This window comes from Pogoniulus pusillus, chromosome 44 (genome assembly GCF_015220805.1).
Source record: "Pogoniulus pusillus isolate bPogPus1 chromosome 44, bPogPus1.pri, whole genome shotgun sequence".
NCBI lineage: Eukaryota > Metazoa > Chordata > Aves > Piciformes > Lybiidae > Pogoniulus > Pogoniulus pusillus.
The window spans coordinates 507,869-528,941 of NC_087307.1; the positions used below are offsets into that span (position 1 = coordinate 507,869).

Sequence of the window (21,073 nt, forward strand, 5' to 3'; positions counted from 1 at the left end):
GTCTCAGCTTTCCCTCTCACAGAGATGCTCCAAGCCCCTCAGCGTGTTTGTAGCCTCTACTTGACTATTCCCAGTAGTTCCCTGACTTTCTTGAACTGGACAAGTGCAGGGTTCTGCACTGGGGCCACAGCAACCCCAATTAGCGCTACAGGCTGGGGACAGAGTAGCTGGAGAGCAGCCGGGAAGAAAGGGAGTTGGGGCTACTGGTGGATAGTAGCTGAAGATGAGGCAGCAGTGTGCCCAGGTGGCCAGGAGAGCCAATGGCATCCTGGCCTGCATCAGGAGCAGTGTGGCCAGTAGGACAAGGGAGGTTATTCTTGCCCTGTACTCAGCACTGCTCAGGCCACATCTTCAGTGCTGTGTCCAGTTCTGGGCTCCTCAATTCAAGAGAGATGTTGAGGTGCTGGAAGGTGTCCAGAGAAGGGCAACAAGGCTGGGAAGGGGCCTGGAACACAAATCCTATGAGAAGAGGCTGAGGGAGCTGGGGGTGTGCAGCCTGAAGAAGAGGAGGCTCAGGGCAGACCTCATTGCTGTCTACAACTACCTGAAGGGAGGTTGTAGCCAGGTGGGGTTGGGCTCTTCTGCCAGGCAAGCAGCAACAGAAGAAGGGGACACAGTCTCAAGTTGTGTCGGGGGAGGTCTAGGCTGGATGTTAGGAGGAAGTTGTTGTCAGAGAGAGTGATTGGCATTGGAATGGGCTGCACAGGGAGGTGGTGGAGTGGCCATCCCTGGAGGTGTTCAAGCAAAGCCTGGATGAGGCACTTAGGGTCATGGCCTGGTTGACTGGCTAGGGCTGGGTGCTAGGTTGGACTGGCTGAGCTTGGAGGTCTCTTCCAACCTGCTTGATTCTATGATTCTGTGACCCAGTTCCTGCAGTTATGGAGAGCAGAGTGGCAGGAGAACCTCCCTCAGCCTTCTGGCCACATTCTTCTTCCTGCAACCCAGGATACCTTGGACAGAGAGACAGAGAAGGGGAAGTTTTTTCTGGCAGTGCAGCAAAGCCACCCCTGCTGCAGCTCCTAAAAGACATCAGACTTGGATTGGAGCTGTTGTGCTCTCACCCTGCAGCCTGATGGTTCTCAGGCAGTGATACCTCAGGGGATCAGACAGAGCAGTGCCTGCAGCCTCCAAGCCAAGCCATGGCAATGGGTAAGAAGACTCATACAAGCCAGCACACAGCTGCAGGCTGGTGGCAATGAAGGTCCCTCAGTGTTGCATGAAGCAGTGGGGGCTGGGTTGAGCTTTTCTCTCTTGCACATCTCAGCAAAACTTCCTGGGGGCATGTAAGAGTGGGAGAAATTCCCAGGAACTCCAAGGTTGATGGAGATCTCTGGAAAGGTCCAATCTGGATTGATATCCAAAGGCAAACACTGGGGAGCTTTGCAGCTGCAGAGGGTGCAGCTGAGGCCAGGTGCCACTGGAGACAGAAAATGTATGTTTGAGAGAGGATTTCCCTCCTTTATGTCCTTCCCTTCTGTGCTTCTTCCAGGGCTGCTGTGTGATCATCACACCTGTGTGGCTGCAGGGATGGACCAGAGGGGATGGCTCTTTGTGGTTGTGGCGCTGTTCAAAGCCATCCCTCCTTCAGGTAACACTTCCCTCTGGTCTTCTGCTCACTGGGGAGGGATCAAAATCTGCAGATGGTCAAAAGAGATCAAGCTGAGAGTCATGGTCTCCTGGGAACACCTCAGTGCAACTCCAGAAAGGCCAGAGCAGCCCTGCCACCACCATTCTGCCACCACCATTCTGCCATCACCATTCTGCCATCACCATTCTGCCACCATCATTAGTCAATATTTACAGATAGAATCCTAGCACCCAGCCCTAGCCAATCAACCAGACCATGGCACTAAGTGCCTCATCCAGGCTTTTCTTGAACACCTCCAGGGATGGTGACTCCACCACCTCCCTGGGCAGCCCATTCCAATGCCAATCACTCTCTCTGCCAACAACTTCCTCCTAACATCCAGCCTAGACCTCCCCTGGCACAACTTGAGACTGTGTCCCCTTCTTCTGTTGCTGGTTGCCTGGGAGAAGAGGCCACCCCCCACCTGGCTACAATGTCCCTTCAGGAAGTTGTGGACAGCAATGAGCTCTGCCCTGAGCCTCCTCTTCTCCAGGCTGCACTCCCCCAGCTCCCTCAGCCTCTCCTCATAGGGTTTGTGTTCCAGGGCCCTCACCAGCTTTGTTGCCCTTGTCTGGACACCTTCCTGCACCTCAACATCTTTCTTGAATTGAGGGGCCCAGAACTGGACACAGTACTCAAGGTGTGGCCTGAGCAGTGCTGAGTACAGGGCAAGAATAACCTCCCTTGTCCTACTGGCCACACTGCTCCTGATGCAGGCCAGGATGCCACTGGCTCTCTTGGCCACCTGGGCACACTGCTGGCTCATCTTCAGCTACTCTCTATCAGTACCTCCAGCTCCCTTTCTTCCTGCCTGCTTTCCAGCCATACTTGTGTCCAGCCTGTAGCACTGCTTGGGCTTGTTGTGGCCAAAGTGCAGAACCCTGCACTTGGCCTTGTTGAATCTCATCCCCTTGGCCTCTGCTCACCCATCCAGCCTGGCCAGGTCCCTCTGCAGGGCTCTCCTACCTTCCAACAGCTCCACACTGCTCCTAGCTTGGTGTCATCTGCAAACTTACTGATGCTGATGTTAGCTGGGCTCTGGAACAGGGACAGATGTTTGTCCCACTCCTCCATGTCCTTCACAAGAGAACCTTTTCTGATTGCTTACAGCCAGATGCTCTCTCACCTTTGGTTTCCACAGAAAAATCTGACGTCATCTCTCCCCAGCACGTGGTGAGCTTTGTTGGCCAGGACACTCTGCTCCCTTGCCACGTCTCTGCCACAAAGGCACTGGACATCGTGGCAGTGGAGTGGAGGAAAATCATGGATGGGCATTTAGAAGACATCCACAGCTACAGGCAGCCTGGTGACAAAGCAGCACAGGGAAACCTCGGGCGGACATGGCTGGAAAGGTCTGGGATTGCCACTGGGAATGTGTCCCTGGTGTTGAGGAAGGTGCAGCCAGCAGATGAAGGAATGTACCTGTGTGTTGTGAGATCCAAGGACTGGAGTGCTGAGACAGACACCATGCTCAGCATTGCAGGTTGGAGATTCCCTGGGCAAGGTGGGGAAGGGCTGAAGTGGGTACAGAGAGAAAAGGCTCTGTCAGAAGGAGCTGTGCCCTGGCTGCTGAGTGGCTTCCTACAAGCCAGCAAGTCACAGCCCCAGTCATAGAGACATAGAACACAACCACGGAGCTGGTCTGCTTGGAAAAGGCCTCTGAGGTCACCAAGCGCAGCCATTATCTAGCACTAGTCCTCAGCAGTGTGCCTCAGCACCACATCTCTGTGTCTTTCAAACCTCTCCAAGGATGGGGATTTGGATACTTCAGATCCTTCCTGGGGGAGCTCATTTCCCATCCAGCCAGGAAAAAAAAACGTGTGACATACAGCTCAGGCTCAGGAGCATGACCCAGACATGTGAGTGGTGCATCTCACCCCACCTCACTGAGCACCTTGAGTGCAAGATGCCAGAGAAGCAAGGTGCCAGAGAAAGAGCTGAGCCTGCTTTATTGGGCTGCTTTCTGCTCTCCAGCTCCTCAGACTCAGATGAGACTCATAGAGACTCCTAGAACAAGGATATAAAACCACACAACTTCCCCTGGCCTGCTCCAAGGCTTAGCAAGGAGCTGAGATTCAAACCCATCCCACATTGGAGTTTGTTCTCAGCCCAGCCAGTTTGGCTTGTGTGGCAGATGGGGTCTGGGAACTCAGAAAGATCATTTGAAAGATTGGATGGGGAGGGAAAGTGTCAGGAAGTGAGCCCAGACTCTGCAGTAAGCTGAGCCCTGAGCCCAAGATAGAGCTGCTTCAACAGAAACACTTCTGCCACTTAACAAACTCTCTTCCCTCTAAGGCACTGGTGAAGTATCCATTGAGATACTGGTCCCACAGGGGCAAGGGCTGGAGCTCATCTGCAGATCCCATGGATGGTTCCCCAAACCTACTGTCCAGTGGGTTGCTGAAAGTGGGCAGAGCCTGTCCCCAGACACTGCAATGCACCAGGACAGCAACCAACTCTTCAGTGTGCTGAGCCGAGTCACAGTCACGGGGGAAGAAGTGGGAGAAGTCACTTGTCAGATCCTCAACCCTCTGGTGCAGGCTGAGAAGAACTCAACTGTGCTTCTCTCCAGTGACTCACAGTGGCACAAGAAGAAGTCTTTGCTCTCCAGTGAGTTTCAGTGGCAGGAAAAGTTGTCTTTGCTGTTACCACATTGTCCTAAAAGCACTGCAAGGCCCTTTGCAGTGACAGGGAGGGTGGCAGCTCTTCAGTTGAGCTGGGGGGATCACAGAGCTTACCCTAGATCATAGAATCATAGAATCAACCACGTTAGAAGAGACCTGCAAGCTCATCCAGCCCAACCTGTCACCCAGCCCTATCCAATCAAGCAGACCACAACACTAATGCCTCATCCAGGCTTGGCTTGAAGACCTTCAGGGATGGGCACTGCACCACCTCCCTGGGCAGCCCATTCCAATTGCAATCACTCTCTCTAGGCAGAACTTCCTCCTAACCTCCAGCCTAGACCTCCCCCAACACAACTTGAGGCTGTCCCCCCTTGTTCTGTTGCTAGTTACTTGGCAGCAGAGCCCAACCCTACCTGGCTATTACTTCCCTTCAGGTAGTTGTAGACAGCAATGAGGTCTGCCCTGAGCCTCCTCTTCTCCAGGCTAAACACTCCCAGCTCCCACAGCCTATCCTCACAGGGCTGTGCTCCAGGCCTCTCACCAGCTTGGTTGCCCTTCTCTGGACACATTCCAGTGTCTCAGTATCTCTCTTGAATTGATGCTCTCCCCATCCCTAGAGCAGGCAGGCTCTGCCTCCTAGTGAAGGGCTTTGACTGTTCCTCCCTTCAGCTCTAGAGGGGCTCTTCAGTGGGTACTCTAACTGGGAGAAAGATTGGATATTGCCAGATGACACTGGGATATTTTCTTCCCACAGGTGCTGTTTTGCCATGGACATCTCCATGGTTCCTTCCCATCTACATAATCTGCATTTTAGCTCTTCTCCTATTGGCTGCTGTTGCCTCCCTGTTACACAGAGGTAAGGGGACATTGATCTGCCTTCTGGTTGTGTTGATGTTCCTCAGTGGCTCTGCTTGATCTGCCTTCTGGTTATGTTGATGTTCCTCAGTGGCTCAGCTCTTAGGCATGTGTGCGTCTACGTGCCGCACCTTCACTGGAGTTCTCTCCAGCCGTGCATCAATGTCCTGCCATAGATCAGCACACCAAATAGGCTTTCCTTTCCTCTGCCAACCATTCTTCTTCCAGTCCTTCAGCCAACCCCATAGAGCATTGGCTACCATCCACGAGTCAGTGTAGAGGTAAAGGATAGGCCAATTCTCACGTTCAGCCACATCAAGAGCAAGTTGAACAGCTTTTACCTCAGCGAACTGACTGGATTCTCCTTCGCCATCTTTCGTTTCGGTAACTCTCCTGGTAGGACTCCAAACCGCTGACTTCCATATTCGCTTGTTCCCAACAAGACAACAGGAACCATCTGTGAACAAAGCATAGTTGTTTTCCTGATCAGAGAGATCACCATAGGGAGGAGCTTCCTCAGCACGAGTTATTTTCTCCTCCGGAGGTTTGGAACAGTCTGTGCCTTCCAGCCAGTTGGTGATCACCTCCACCAGACCAGGTCGGTCAAGATTACCCATTCGTGCTCGTTGGGTTATCAAAACCATCCATTTAGACCAGGTTGCATCTGTGGCATGATGCAGTGATGAACCTTTGCCTTTGAACATCCAGTTTAGAACTGGCAGTCTAGGAGCTAAAAGCAATTGTGACTCAGTTCCAATCACTTCAGAAGCTGCTTTCACTCCCTCATAGGCTGCTAGAATCTCTTTCTCAGTTGCAGTGTAATTTGTCTCTGAACCTCTGTAACAACATCCCCAGAAACCAAGAGGACGACCACGTGTCTCATTTGGAGCTCTCTGCCAAAGGCTCCAAGTTGGACATTGTCACTGGCAGCCGTGTACAGAATGTTCTTAATGTCCGGACCAGATCTCACAGGTCCCAAGCCCACTGCATGGACTACTTCTCGCTTGATCTGATCAAAGGCTGCTTGTTGTTCAGGTCCCCACTCGAAATTGTTTCTCTTACGAGTCACATCATGCAGAGGTTTGACAATCTGACTGAAACCAGGAATGTGTAGTCTCCAAAATCCCACCACACCAAGAAAAGAAAGTGTGTCCTTCTTACTGGTGGGAACTGCCATGGTAGAGACTTTGTTGATCACATCCTGAGGAATGTAACGGCGACCATCCTGCCACCGCACTCCCAGACACTGAATTTCTCTGGCAGGTCCTTTGACCTTGTCTCTCTTAATGGCAAAACCTGCTTGCAGCAGAATGTCAATGATTTTGTTACCTTTCTCGAAGACTTCCTCAGCAGTTTGGCCCCACACAATGATGTCGTCGATGTACTGGATGTGCTCTGTAGCTTTACCTTTCTCCAGTGCATTGTGGATGACTGAGTGACAGATGGTTGAGCTGTGTTTCCACCCCTGAGGCAAACGATTGAACTGGTACTGGATTCCTCTCCAGGTGAATGCAAACTGAGGCCTGCACTCCTTTGCTATGGGAATAGAGAAGAAAGCATTAGCAATGTCTATGGTTGCATACCATTTGGAGTTCCAGCATGTCCGGCACTGCTGCACTCATGGGTGGCGTCACCTCGTTGAGGGCACGAAAGTCAACTGTCAGTCTCCAGTCGCCCGTAGGTTTACGCACAGGCCAGATGGGACTGTTGAAAGGTGAATGAGCTTTCTCGATGACAGCCTGACTCTCCAGTTGATGAATCAGCTGATGAATGGGCAACAAAGAGTCACGGTTAGTTCTGTACTGCCTGTGATGAACAGTTTGAGTTGCAATTGGCACTTCCAAGTCCTCTATGTCATGATGTCCCACAACTGCAGATTCATCAGAAAGTTCAGGTCTAATGGACAATTTCAATTTATCATCCTCAATCTCTACAGATGCTATTCCAAAAGCCCATTTGTGACCCTTAGGATCTTTTAAACAACCTTGTCCCAAAAAGTCAATTCCCAGAATGCAAGGCGCATCAGGACCAGTTACAATAGTATGTGTCTTCCACTCTTTACCAGTTAAACTGATCTCAGCCTGTATCTTAGTTAACTCTTGAGATCCACCAGTGCTTCCAAAGATAGAAATGGACTCTGTCCCTTTGCAATTAGATGGCAATAAAGTACACTGAGCACCTGTATCAACTAAAGCCCTGTATTTCCGAACTCTCGAACTGGCAGGCCACCTAATGAATACATTCCAATAGATTCAGTTCTCTCCACTATCCCTTTCCTCCTCCTGGCTGGAGGCAGGGCACCCCTAATGCTGAACATGGCATGTAGGGTGTACACAGTGATTGGTGATGTTGTGAGAGGAACTGCAACTGTTGGAACAATTGCAGTTGCTCTCGGGAGCTGAAGAAGTGACAGCTACTTTCCTGGCATTATTGCCTCTGTTTCTGCCACTCTGCAGATCCCTGACCCTCTTTGAAAGAGCTGAAGTAGGTTTACCATCCCATTTGTTCATGTTCTCCCCGTATGTGTCACGCAGAAGTATCCACAGTGACGCACGTGATTGCTGCTGTCTGGGTGGAATTTGTCTCCTCCTGGGCTGGAATTGCCTTGCAGGAGGTGGGCATCTGTTCCTGACTGCAGAAACATGCACCCATTCAGATGATGCAGGAATGGTATCCTTTACCAGATTGGAAATTGAGGTTGTAAGATCCTCCTTCAGTTCTTTCATGGTATTCTCAAAGCCATCTTTCATGCCCTTTATTTCAGCAGTCATAGTTTGTATGGCAGAGATTAGGCCAAAATGTGACAAGCTGTCCTCTATCTGCCTGAGCTGATCAGTGAATTCACCAACAGTAAAAGATCTTCCATTATCACTCCTTGCTAGGAACTTACTGGCCAAGATGTTAGCATAGGATGAAGGAGCAAGCTTAATCAGCTTCTTCATGAGACCTGTTCCCAAAGGAATATCGTCAGGCTCATGAGTGCCATGATCTCCATAAAGCACTTCCTTCACAGCAAACTCCTTCAGAAGCTTAATTCCCTGCTCAATGGTGTTCCACTTCTTGGCAGCCCATGGCAAATCATCTCGGGAAGGATATCTCATAGCCACAGCCAACAGAAGGCGTGTCCACAAGCTAACCCTACCAAGAGGACTTGCTAGGTGTTTGTCCACTCCACTCTCCTTAGTGAGTGGTCCCAGCTGCTTGGCAGACTTGCCTCCTACCTGCAGAGCATTAGCACCAATGCCATGGCATCTCACTAGCCAGCTTAGGATTGGCTCACCTGATTCCCTTGTGTATTCCTTTCTAACTTCCCTGACCTCTCTGAGTGGATCCTTGGAGCCTTGGATGTCATCTTCCTCCTCTTCCTCCTGTTGTTCTGGTGGTGCCTGGCCTAACACAATCTTCCTCATAGCATTCCTAAACTCATTGGAACCATCCTCTCTCTTGGCAGCTAACCTCACAGCGCTCCTCTCACTTGAGTATTGTTGTCTCAGCACATCTACAAGGTCTCGCAGACTAACTATCTCCTCCTCCTCCTCTCCTTGCTGCTGATCACTAGAGGTCCCCTCTTTTACATCCTCCTGCGAACCACTCTTTGTCTTAGCTTTTGCCTTAGCAGGTGCCAGAAGGGCCTGAGCAGCAACAGACTTGGATGTGTCTGCTGGAGGATTTGAATCTTTAGGAGTTTGACTTGGAGGGTTTGAATCCTTAGGGGTCTGACCTGGAGCATTTGAATTATTGGAGGTCTGACTTGGAGGGTTTGTATCCTTAGGGGTCTGACCTGGAGCTTGTGAGTTCAAATCTGCCTTGCTTTTAACAGGAGGATTTTGTTTCTGGTCTGCTGGCTGGGGGTTCAAATTGGCTGAGCTGGTGTCATTAGGATTTGGACTGACTGGGCTAGCATTACCAGCATTAGTAGTGTTATTATTTGCCTGTCCTCCTGGGATGCCTGCCAACCCTGAGGTGTTTTCATTTTTGCTAGGAACATTCTGATTTTGGGTACCTGCCTGTGCTCCTGGGGCTCCTGCTAAACTCTGCCCGTTATTGTTTTTGGTTTTGTTATCATTGTTTATGTTATTGGCGGGAACACTGGCTGTGTTCCCAGCACTTGGAGAAGGAGGGGCAGAGGCTGGCAAGGGGGAAGCCGATAACTGTGTTCCCTTGTTTTGCTGTGAAAGAGACTGCTTCTGAGACACAGAATTTTTCCTAGTTCTTACAGAAGCTGGTTTTGAATTTTTCACCAATAATGCCAAAATTAATATGAATATTAACATCATGAGGCAAATATTAAAAATTGTGAGTAGCAAAACAGTTTTACAAGAGCATGTACCTAGGCAAACAGTTGGAGTTCCTGTCTTAGGCTGAATAACTCTCATTAGAGCCATATTTAAAGCAGAATTTCCATTGATTGTCACATTATTGACCAGAGCTCCTGTAATATCCTTGGTAATATTCTCAGAGATATTAAAACCAGCATAACCAAGAATCAAATCACCCCAGCTCCAGAACATATCTGAAACCTTAGCTTTAGCCTTATTATAAGCCAGATCAATAAAATAAGCAACAATTTGACCTTCTAACCAACTAAATGCCAAGAAAACAAAACCAGACCAGAGCAATGCACCAACCAAATACAATAGCTGCTTGATTAGCTTCATCTTAATTCCCAGAGCTAATTTCCAGTCACTCAAAAATATCTAGCCCCACGTTGGGAAAACCAATTAAAAATGTGATGGTTTGGGGGTTACCCCGCCCCCCCACACTTTGTATTTGCCCCAGCTAACTCAGACGGACCCTGGGAATATAGATGAAGCAATTTATTTACAGCTAGCAGAATTTACAAGCAGCTATTTACAATATATACAGTTATATACAATTATATACAGAAATATACAAAGGATAAACAATACAAAAGCACAACTCCCCTCCCAGAAACCTGAGTCCCCGGGAGGGGCTTTCAAACCACCCCAACACCTCCCCCCGGCCCTCTCAACCTTACCCCAGTTCTCAGGAAGAAGAGAGGTGCAGCCAAGAGGTTAGGGAGCAAGGTTAGTAGGAGCAGGGTTACTGAGGTGTGACCAGGTCTAAGGCAAAAGCAAGAGTGAGAGACAAAATGGAGAAAAAGTCTTTCTTCTTCCCAGAGTTCTCAGAGTGACTGTGAGAGAAGTTGACATCAATTGTTTTCATTTCACTGCCTGTTATCTAGTTCTGTTACCAAAACATTCCAGTTTGCTTCAAACTAGCACACTAGTTACTTGGCAGCAGAGCCCAACCCTACCTGGCTATTACTTCCCTTCAGGTAGTTGTAGACAGCAATGAGGTCTGCCCTGAGCCTCCTCTTCTCCAGGCTAAACACTCCCAGCTCCCACAGCCTATCCTCACAGGGCTGTGCTCCAGGCCTCTCACCAGCTTGGTTGCCCTTCTCTGGACACATTCCAGTGTCTCAGTATCTCTCTTGAATTGATGCTCTCCCCATCCCTAGAGCAGGCAGGCTCTGCCTCCTAGTGAAGGGCTTTGACTGTTCCTCCCTTCAGCTCTAGAGGGGCTCTTCAGTGGGTACTCTAACTGGGAGAAAGATTGGATATTGCCAGATGACACTGGGATATTTTCTTCCCACAGGTGCTGTTTTGCTATGGACATCTCTGTGGTTCCTTCCCGTCTGCATAATCTGCACTTTAGTTCTTCTCCTATTGGCTGCTGTTGCCTCCCTATTACACAGAGGTAAGGGGACGTTGTTATCTGCCTCTCTGAGACCTACCCATGGAGGAGAAAGAGTCACTGAACAGTGCTCAGATCTCCCCCCAAACCATGGTAGTGTCTTTAGGGTTGGACATTCCCATGCAAGGTGGGGAGATAGGATGTGATAATTCTCTGCACTCAGCACTGCTCAGGCCACACCTTGAGTCCTGTGTCCAGTTCTGGGCTTCTTAATTCAAGAGAGGTGTTGAAGTGTTGGAAGGTGTCCAGAAAAGGGCAACAAAACTAGTGAGGGGCCTGGAGCACAGCCCTGTGAGGAGAGGCTGAGGGAGCTGGGGGGGTGCAGCCTGCAGCAGAGGAGGCTCAGGGCAGAGCTCATTGCTGTCTGCAGCTCTCTTCAGGGAGGCTGTAGCCAGGTGGGGTTGGGCTCTGCTGCCAGGCACCAAGGGCCAGAAGAAAGGAATAGAGCCTCAAGTTGTGCCAGGGGAGGTCTAGGCTGGATGTTAGGAGGAAGTTCTTCACAGAGAGAGTGATTGGCATTGGAATGGGCTGCCCAGGGAGGTGGTGGAGTCGCTGTCCCTGGGGGTGTTGAAGCCAAGCCTGGCTGAGGCACTTAGTGCCATGGTCTGGTTGGTTGGATAGGGCTGAGTGCTAGGTTGGGCTGGATGAGCTTGGAGCTCTCTTCCAACCTGCTTGATTCCATGATTCTATGGATTAACTACATTTATGACTCTTAACTTTAACATTAACCACCAGGTGAAGCACAAACTATGAAAGTTATTTGCACAGGGCTGTGGGAAGAGGCAATTTGACCAGTTAGGCAAAAACCAGCAAAACACAAACACCAATTTGAGCCTTTGGAGAGACATTCTGGAGGTGCAATATGCTGCTTGCCCTCTAGGGGCACCCGAGAGCTGAAGCAGGAGGCACAAGAGAGCTCCTTACAGGACAGAGCCAAAGCAAAGCAAAACCTTTAGTTACAAAGAGGCTTTTTAGAATACTGACTCACAAAATCGTGTCTGCAGGTTCCTGAGGCTGCACTGCAGTCCCAAACAGTACCCACAACACTTGGAGGGTTGCTGTCAGTAGCATGGTGCCTGCTGAAGGCTTTTGGAGGTTCCCCAGGACACAGGCAGGATGCTGAGCCTTGCATGGTTTCTGACCTGGTCTTGGTTCTTTCCTAGGCAGCCCTTTCCAGGGCTCTGGACTTGGCAGGGAGGTTTGCAGGTGTGCAGGCAAAGATGATGTCTTGCTGGTGGCAGCAACCTGCTCGCTGTCTCTAAGCAGCTCTCCAGCTAGGAGCAGGTTTATTGCTTTCAGCTCAGGCTGGGCTGGCCAAGGGTTTTCATAGAGTCATAGAATCATAGAATCAACCAGGTTGGAAGAGACCTCTAAGATCAAGGGGCTGGCCAGGGAGGTGGTGGAGTCACTGTCTCTGGAGGTGTTCAAGAAAAGACTGCATGAGGCACTTGGTGCCATGGTCTGGTTGACTGGAGAGGGCTGGGGGATAGGTTGGGCTGGATGAGCTTGGAGGTCTCTTCCAACCTGGTTGATTCTATGATTGATTCTATGACCACACAGCTTCCCATGCCATGCCCCATCTGGGTTCAAATGCTTTTTCCCATCCAGTCCATGTACGGTGTCCAAGTCCCTTGTCCCAGTTGGGTTTGTGCTTCAGGATTCATTTCTCTTGCATTTTGGCCATTGCAGCAAAGCAGAAGGCTCTTCAGAAGCCATCCCATGGAGAAGAGGTTTTCAAGGAGCATGGTAAGGCAGGTTTTATTCTGGGGGTAGCCACTTTGATGTCCACACACAAGCACCTTCCCTCCTCCACCTGAAGAGGGGGATCCTCACTGCAGGGAGGTGTCTGCCCCTCAAGGAGGCACCAACATTGCCCCGGTGGCACTGTTGGTTTTTCCTAGGAAGTACAACGGAGGAAGGTAGCAGAAGGGCTCTGGAATGTGAGCAGCAGCAGCAGCAGGACCTCCAGCAGCTCTCCCAGCAGATGGAAACTCTACAGAGAGCTTTTCAGACCTTGCAGGAGTCTGCCCAGCTTGAGCTTCAGCTCCTCAGAGCAGCTCTGGACACCAAACTAGGTGAGCAGAGCTTTCACCTCCAGACTGTGCGCAGGAGTCACTGACACCCAACACAGATTCCAGCTGATGGATCCCATCTCCACATCCATCAGACTCATCCCCCTTGGGTTTCCTCCACTGCCATTCCCAGCAGGCTCTCTTCCCACACACAGTTTTTCTGCACAGTTACTGACCTCTTTGGGTCTGCATTTTACCATTTCTTGCTGACCACTTAGTGTCTGCATTGAGCACCAGCCTGGGATCCCTGTCAGGCTGATCCTCATCTCACCAGCTTCTCTCACTGCCCCTGGGAAGGAGTGGAGAGCTTTCACCCCAGCCCTCACAGCACAGCTGCAGAACAAGTGAGGTGAGCAGGGCAAGCAGCAAGCAGCCTTCATCCCCCTGAAGGCAAAAGCTGAGTGTGTGAATGTGTCCCCTGCAGCTCCTCCAGAGGGGTGCAGATGGACAGATCCATCTCTCTTGGGGAACAGCTCTTGGGAGCCATGTCAGTGAGAGCTCTGCCTGCTGAGGTGGACACCGAGGTGCTCATGGTCCCTCTTCTCTCCCTTGTCTTTAAAGGCAGTCTCGAGCTTGGGCTCTCTATGACCCCATATGGGTGATAAATGTGTCCACCTCCAGTCCCTTCTCAAGTCACCTGCCACAGACCAAGAATCTTCCCTCACACAGCTCACAGATGATGTTTGGGACTGTGGAGAAAGGACATTCCTCCTGTCCTGGTGACAATGGAGCATCCCTACCTGTAGATGGGTTTGATGAAGAGCTCTGCAGCTACAACTCTTCTCCTCCTGAGAGAGAGGAAACCAAATCCCCTCTCTTCTCCCTTGTCACCTATCCCTATTTCCCTACCACCAGCATGACATCATCACCTACCTACAGGTCTGGCCTTGCTCCAGTTTTTGCTCCTGAAGAGCAAAGCACTCCAATGCTCTTGGGCTCTGCTCTCATTGGAGGGTGGCCCCAGAAATGTCCCTAGAGTTTCCAGCTTGGAGAAGAAGAGTGTCAGTAGAGGAGGACACAGCCCTTGTGGGCAGCAGCATGGCTGTGTCTGAGCACACTGCAGCCCGGTGAGGTTGGCAGATCCACCGACTGCTGCCTTTGTCTTTATCCCACAGAGCTCTTCAGAAGCCAACTCTACAAAGGTAAGCATCAAGGGGACAATGGAGCTGAGCCCTCAGGCTCTGCAAAGCATATCCAAGCTGCTCAGAGAGCTGTCTGCAGAAGGACACCTGTCTGCCAGCTTGATCCCTTCTCCCACAGCTTCCTCCTCTATTTCTGTCACACAGAACTCCTTTGGCCATGAGGATTTGAGCTCAATAGGTTCTAAGTCTCTTCTGATCCTGGTGTTGGCCGAGGAGGATCTGCATGGTCAGCTTCTGGGCCTGTTCCTCAGGTCATCCCTGTAGCCATCAACAGTCAGCAGCCCAAGTGAGGGACATGGGAGGTATGGGAGGGGAGAAGCTTGAGATCCTCTGAAGCAAGAGACTGTCTGGTTCACCTGAGCATGCAGGGGAAACATGAATGAGTGAGAGGTGGATGGGGACACAGAAGAGAGAGGCTCAGCAAAGCAGAGCTTGTGTTTGCTGCTCCTGATGGCATGACTTGGTCATTGCAGAGGATGTCACCCTGGATGCTGACACAGCTCATCCCAGACTGCAAATCTCTGATGCAGGGAAGAGTGTGAGAGACACTGGGACCATCAGAGCTGTTGCCAGGAGTGAGCTGAGATTTGATTCCCATCTGTTTGTGCTGGCCAAGGAAGGATACACATCTGGCAGACACTACTGGCAAGTGCATGTTGGCAAGAGGAAAAGCTGGACCTTGGGTGTTGCCCGGGAGTCTGTGACTCGCACAGGGACATTGACTGTGTCCCCTGAGAATGGCTTCTGGACCATAGGGCTTGTGGCTGGGAGAGACTGCTGGGCCTACACGGAGCGCTGGTGCCGCCTGAGTGGGAGTGGGAAGCTGCAGAAGGTTGGGGTCTTCCTGGACATCTCAGCCAAGAAGCTGTCGTTTTACAACGTCCACAAGGGGGCAGCTCTGTACACTTTCAGCATTGCTGGGGGCAGCAGGCAGGCAGAGAGGTTTTTTCCTTTCTTCTCAACAGGTTCTGCAGCTGAAAAGCCTGAGGAGGGGCCTCTGAGGATAGTGGAGGGGTTTGATGATGATGATGATGATGAATAGTTGACTGCATTGTGCAGGTCCCTGATGTACAAGCAGGTGTTGTTCTCAGGCTGCTGCTGAGCTTGTGTCTCCTAAAGAGAGGTGAGAAAGGCACAGTGCCCACTCTGCCATTTTTCCCTCTGCATCAGAGTGAGAAGTGTTCAAGGGAAGTCATAGGTGCTCAAAAGAGTCTAAATGTGTTCCATGGTAGTTTTGACTGAAGACTCCTGTGGAGGGCAGAGCCACTTCTCTTCAGGTCCTTTATGAATTACTTGGATCAGGGACTCATGACACCCTCAGCAAGTGTACAGGTGACACCAGGGTAGCTGATCTAACCTGATCCAGGGACCTGGACAGGCTGGATCAATGGGATGAGGCCAGGGGTTAGGGGGCCCAAACTTGTGTCCTAAACTTGTGTCACAACAGTCCCATGCAATGCAACAGGCTTGGAATAGAGGAGCTGGAAATCTGCCCAGTGAGGACCTGTGGGTGCTGGTTGACAGCTGATAGACCTTGGCCAGTGTGTGCCCAGATGGCCAAGGAGGACACAAACATCCTGGTCTGCATCAGCAGTGCTGTGTCCAGCAGAACCAGGGAAGTGATTGTGCCCTTCTACTCAGTGAGGATGAGGCTGCACCTCAAATACTGAGCTCACTGATGGGTCACAGAATCATAGTATCAACCAGGTTGGAAGAGACCTCTGAGGTCATCCAGTCCAACCTCTCACCCAGTCCTGTCCAGTCAACCAGACCATGGCACTAAGTGCCTCATCCAGGCTTTCCTTGAGCACCTCCAGGGATCACAGTATCACAGTATCATCAGGGTTCGAAGGGACCTCACAGATCATCAAGTCCAACCCTTTAGCACAGAGCTCAAGGCCAGACCATGGCACCAAGTGCCACGTCCAGTCCTGCCTTGAACAGCTCCAGGGACGGCGACTCCACCACCTCCCCGGGCAGCCCATTCCAGTGTCCAATGACTCTCTCAGGGAAGAACTTTCTCCTCACCTCCAGCCTTAATCTCCCCTGGTACAGCCTGAGGCTGTGTCCTCTCGTTCTGGTGCTGGCCACTTGAGAGAAGAGAGCAACCTCCTCCTGGCCACAACCTCCCCTCAGGTAGCTGTAGACAGCAATAAGGTCTGCCCTGAGCCTCCTCTTCTCCAGGCTAACCAATCCCAGCTCCCTCAGCCTCTCCTCATAGGGCTGTGCTCAAGGCCTCTCCCCAGCCTCGTTGCCCTTCTCTGGACACGCTCAAGCATCTTGATGTCCCTCCTAAACTGGGGGGCCCAGAACTGAACACAGGACTCAAGGTGTGGTCTAACCAGTGCAGAGTACAGGGGCAGAATGACCTCCCTGCTCCTGCTGGCCACACCATTCCTGATGCAGGCCAGGATGCCACTGGCTCTCTTGGCCACCTGGGCACACTGCTGGCTCATGTTCAGGTGGGTATCAATCAGCACCCCCAGATCCCTTTCTGCTTGGCTGCTCTCCAGCAGATGTGTCCCTCACTCCAAGAAGGACATTAAGTTAATGGAGCAGATCCATGCCAGAGCAACCAAGCTGGCAAAGGTTCTGTGGCATAAGTCCTCTGAGGACCCTCTGTACAGGGATAACCTTCCTGGGGGGGAGTGATCTTGGACCTGACTCCAGGTGGTCTTGACCCCTCCCCAGGGGTGGGTCTGAGCACTCCCAGGTGATTGTGGTTTTGCCCTCTGCCCCTTCCTGTCTAAGATCCATAAAAGCAGAGGGGGGGACTTCCTGTTCTGCCTCTCTGCCTGCATCACCATTCCTGTTTCCTGCTGCTCTTCATCTCACCATGAGGCCATCATCACCACAAGGCAGACAAACCTCATTGCCATCAAATCTGGTTGTATGTTTATATGTTTTGTACCTTGTTTCCCCCTCCCTACACCTTTGTAGCTTCCCTACCTCAGATACCTTTTATTTATTGCTAAACTTTTCTTCTTTGAACTTCCAAATGGCAGTGAGATTATTTGTTTGGCTCTGCTTTGCCTTTCCCCTCTCTCCATCTAATTCCTTTTCTATGGGAAAGAAGTGGGAAGAGGGAAGCTTAAATTAGCAGTGAGACACCCTCTGAACACAAAAGGAAGGCTTAGGGGAGACCTTCTCTCTCTCTACAACTTTCTAAATGGAAACTGGACCCAGGTGGATGTTGGTTTCTGTGGTGGGGGTCAAGCAAGCCCCAGCAAGTTCCAAACACAACCTCCCTTTTCCTCCTCCCTTTGGAGCTGGGGTTTTTGGTGGGAAAGGCAGACAGAAGCCAGGCCCTTGTGAGTCTCTGTGAGCAGAGGCTTGCCTGGGCACGTGTGGGCAGGTCCCCTCCTGAAGTAAGCAAGAGCCATGGCTTGGCTTGCACTGTGTCTGTGCATTGGCCATGCTTGGTCACATTCTGCAGTGCAGGGTTTGGCTAATGTCTGTTGGGCATTATTGTCTGAGCAGTTATCAAATGCAGGTTGTTCTGGTACAAAAGAGAACCTCTCATCTCTTTCACCCAGATAATCTCATCCCACAGCAGGCAGGAAGCCTTTGTTGAAAGCTGTTCGCATTTACAGCAGTCCCCACGCACACTGTGGCTGAAAAGCCCAGCTGGTGAGCCCAGGCTGCAGCCAAAAAGCCCAGCTGGTGAGCCCAGGCTGCAGCCAAAAAGCCCAGCTGGTGAGCTCAAGCTGCAGCCAAAAAGCCCAGCTGGTGAGCCCAAGCTGCAGCCAAAAAGCCCAGCTGGTGAGCCCAAGCTGCAGCCAAAAAGCCCAGCTGGGGAGCCCAAGCTGCAGCCAAAAAGCCCAGCTGGTGAGCCTGAGCCCAAGCTGAAAAGCCCAGATGGTGAGCCCAAGCTGCAGCCAAAAAGCCCAGCTGGTGAGCCCAAGCCCAAGCCCAAGCTGAAAAGCCCAGCTGGTGAGCCTTAGCCCAAGCCCAAGCCCAAACTGATAAGCCCAGCTGGTGAGCCCAAGCCCAAGCTGAAAAGCCCAGCTGGTGAGCCCAAGCCCAAACCCAAGCTGAAAAGCCCAGCTGGTGAGCCCAAGCCCAAGCCCAAACTGATAAGCCCAGCTGGTGAGCCCAAGCCCAAGCCCAAGCTGAAAAGCCCAGCTGGTGAGCCCAAGCCCAAGCCCAAGCTGAAAAGCCCAGCTGGTGAGCCCAAGCCCAAGCCCAAGCTGAAAAGCCCAGCTGGTGAGCCCAAGCCCAAGCCCAAGCTGAAAAGCCCAGCTGGCAAACCCAAGCCCAAGCTGTCATGGAACGCAGTTTCACGGGAAATTATGGGGAAAACACACGAGGCTGACTTGTAAAGATCAAGTGATTTATTGCTAAAAAATGGAGATCCTCTTCCCCAAAACTAAACTACCCACATGTTGGAGAAATTCTTGTTAGCACAGCACACAAGAATTATAAACATGAGCAACCCATGCTGGGAATGTCTTTGGTTCCCAGATAGTTCAGGAAATGGAGCTGTAAACAACTAAGCACCCCACACACAGCTGCAGTGGGCAGAGACTAGATAACCAAGGGGCTGGAGTGGGTGGTGATGGAGGCTGACCCTTAGAACGCTGTGATAAGTTAACCTATGCACACCTTACATGTAACTCTGGACCCTCTGACTGTAACCAATCTTGCTGGAGCACGCCTCCTGCTAGAAGTGCATATAAGTCACTGCATCACGGAAATGAAGTGGATTTGACCATCTAACCATGTTGGTGACCAAAGAGTCATCTTCCCATAGTGCTCCACCGAACGTTTCCCGACACCCACGTAAATTCTTTTGATACAAGGTTGCAGAATAACATTGCAGAAAATGGCAAATAAAAACAGAGTCTGTGATTTCAAGAGTTCTTTGAGTCTTTAGAAGTTACTCATTAGACAAGAGTTCGTTGGTTACTCACTGTTGAAGCAGTTCAGCAGGGTTTGGAGTATTATTGAGTTCAGGGCGTTGTCCCTTCCCCTGGTCAGGATCAGGCCAGCTTCATGCTGTCACGGAAGGTAGTTTGGGAGGATTAGGGGAAAACACACGAAGGCTCACTTGTATGGTTCAAGTGATTTATTGCTCAAACACGGAGATCCCCTCCCAGACTAAATTCCCCACCTGAGTTCTTTTAGGTTTCAAGTTGTAGAATAACATTTCAGAAAAAAGCAAATAAAGGAGAGTCTGTGATTTTCTTAGAGTTCTTTTGAGTCTTTAAAGTTACTCAGTCTTTAGGTGAGTGTATAGGGTTAACACTCCTGGGGGAGTAACCCTGAACCTGACCCTAGGGGTCTTGGCCCCTCCCCAGGGGTGAGCCACACTCCAGGTGATGGTTAGCCCACTCCCCCCACTTCCTGCGGTATAAAAGAGGAGCACTTCCTGCTCCTCACTCTCTTTTCCTGCATTCACTCTTGACCGCACACACTCATACTGCATACCAGCACACCACGTGGCAGCCACGAGGCAGAGACACCATCACACTACTCGGGTTGTATGCATCCCTTCTTGTATTTTGCTGTTTTCCCTTCCTTATCCTTTGTAAACTCCCCTACCTCTAATACCTTTCCTAAGTTATTGTTAAACTTTTCCTTTTTTACTTCCAAATCGAGTGAGATTGATTTATTTGGGTGCCCCTACCTTTCTCTCTCTCCCTGTCTTTTGGGAAAGGGAGGGGGAAGAGGGGAGGGCACTCTATAAATTCTATAAATTGTCATTGGGTCTACTAAATTTATTAGAGTCTCTGGGAACCTGCATTTGAACCCAAGACAATTTATTTGGCGTCTCAATGTGGGGCTAGGTAGAAAGAATTCTTTCAGAGAAGATTTAGAAGTTAAAAAATGGATATTCTGAGAGTCTTAATCATTCAGGCTTTTGCATGGCTGTTGTGGGGCTGGCTGTTAAAGTTTATAAGTTCCCATGTCTTCTGGATTGTCATTGATATGCTCTGGGAATATTCTAAGCATTTGCCTGTCCGAGTCTATGCCTATTTCCTGAATTCTGTTAGTAATCTCACTGTGTTTAGAAATGTTTCTGGAACATGGAATCAATCTGAGTATATGCATTGGAACACAGAAGCTCCAGATATTTTGGGGGAGAAATGGCACTGGGTAACTGTTATTTCACTGTGTGTAAATGAGGGTTTGGGAATTTACAATGTAGCTCTGAGCTGGAACACGTGGATACCTCGGGTGGGCGCCGCCATTAGGATGCTTAGGGGGAGGGGTGGTGCACACTGCCTGAGCTCCAGCTGTGGGGGGTGGGTGACAGGTCAGACCGGTCCGCCGGGTCTGGCAGCCCCGAGTGCAGGCACCGCCCCTAGTGCGGCTCCGCCCCGAACTCCACCCCCGGTCCCGCTCAGGGCAGCCCCCCGGACCCTGCCCCCACAGCCCAGCCCCCTCCATCTGGCTCCAATTACCACACGGCCAGCTAGATCAAACCCGAACCCTCCCACAGACACAGATCCAGGGCAAGGGACCTCTTCGGGAACCAGCACCCCCCAGCAACAGCAACCAGCTGGAAATGGACCTGATAATGGAGTGATCCTTATCAGCTCCACGCCCAGAAAGGAAATCAGGCACACAAGGCAGGAGTATGCAAGGGCAAACAGACAGTCCCTTTTAGCCTGGCTTTTGAAATGTTGGGATGCAGGAGCAGAAACCGTGGACCTAGATCAGAGGGAGGCAAAGCAGCTGGGATCCTTGTCGAGGGATGGGGGTGTAGGTAAGGAGCTGGGAAGGCTCGATGGTATCCACTCACTTTGGGCCAGGCTTCTCATTGCCGTCAGGTACAGGTACCCGACTAAGGATGACATGATTTTCCATCCCCTTAAATGGACAGATATGGAACAGGGGATCTCATACCTGAGGCAAATGGTGGTACAGGAAATAATCTATGGAGCCGGCCAGATGCCCTCGGACCCTGATGATGTCCGCATGAAGCCAGCCCTCTTAAAGAAACTGACCCAGTGTGCCCCTTCCACATATGCCCCTACACTGGGAGCACTGCTGCTGGGCAGAGACCCCAACAACCTTCCCACAATC

General features: G+C 51.0%; 2 protein-coding genes across 2 annotated transcripts in view; one reads left to right on the top strand and one right to left on the bottom strand.

Annotated features, from left to right (window-relative positions):
* Positions 1–21,073, bottom strand: part of LOC135192824 (deleted in malignant brain tumors 1 protein-like) — a 501,013-nt gene that overhangs the window by 212,584 nt on the left and 267,356 nt on the right.
* LOC135192816 (butyrophilin-like protein 9) lies at positions 1,528–15,083 on the top strand. Its single transcript, XM_064176193.1, has 7 exons — positions 1,528–1,588; positions 2,769–3,110; positions 3,923–4,237; positions 12,517–12,573; positions 12,729–12,902; positions 14,015–14,064; positions 14,517–15,083. Exons 1-7 carry the CDS (start codon positions 1,528–1,530, stop codon positions 15,081–15,083), a joined length of 1,566 nt encoding a protein of 521 aa, XP_064032263.1.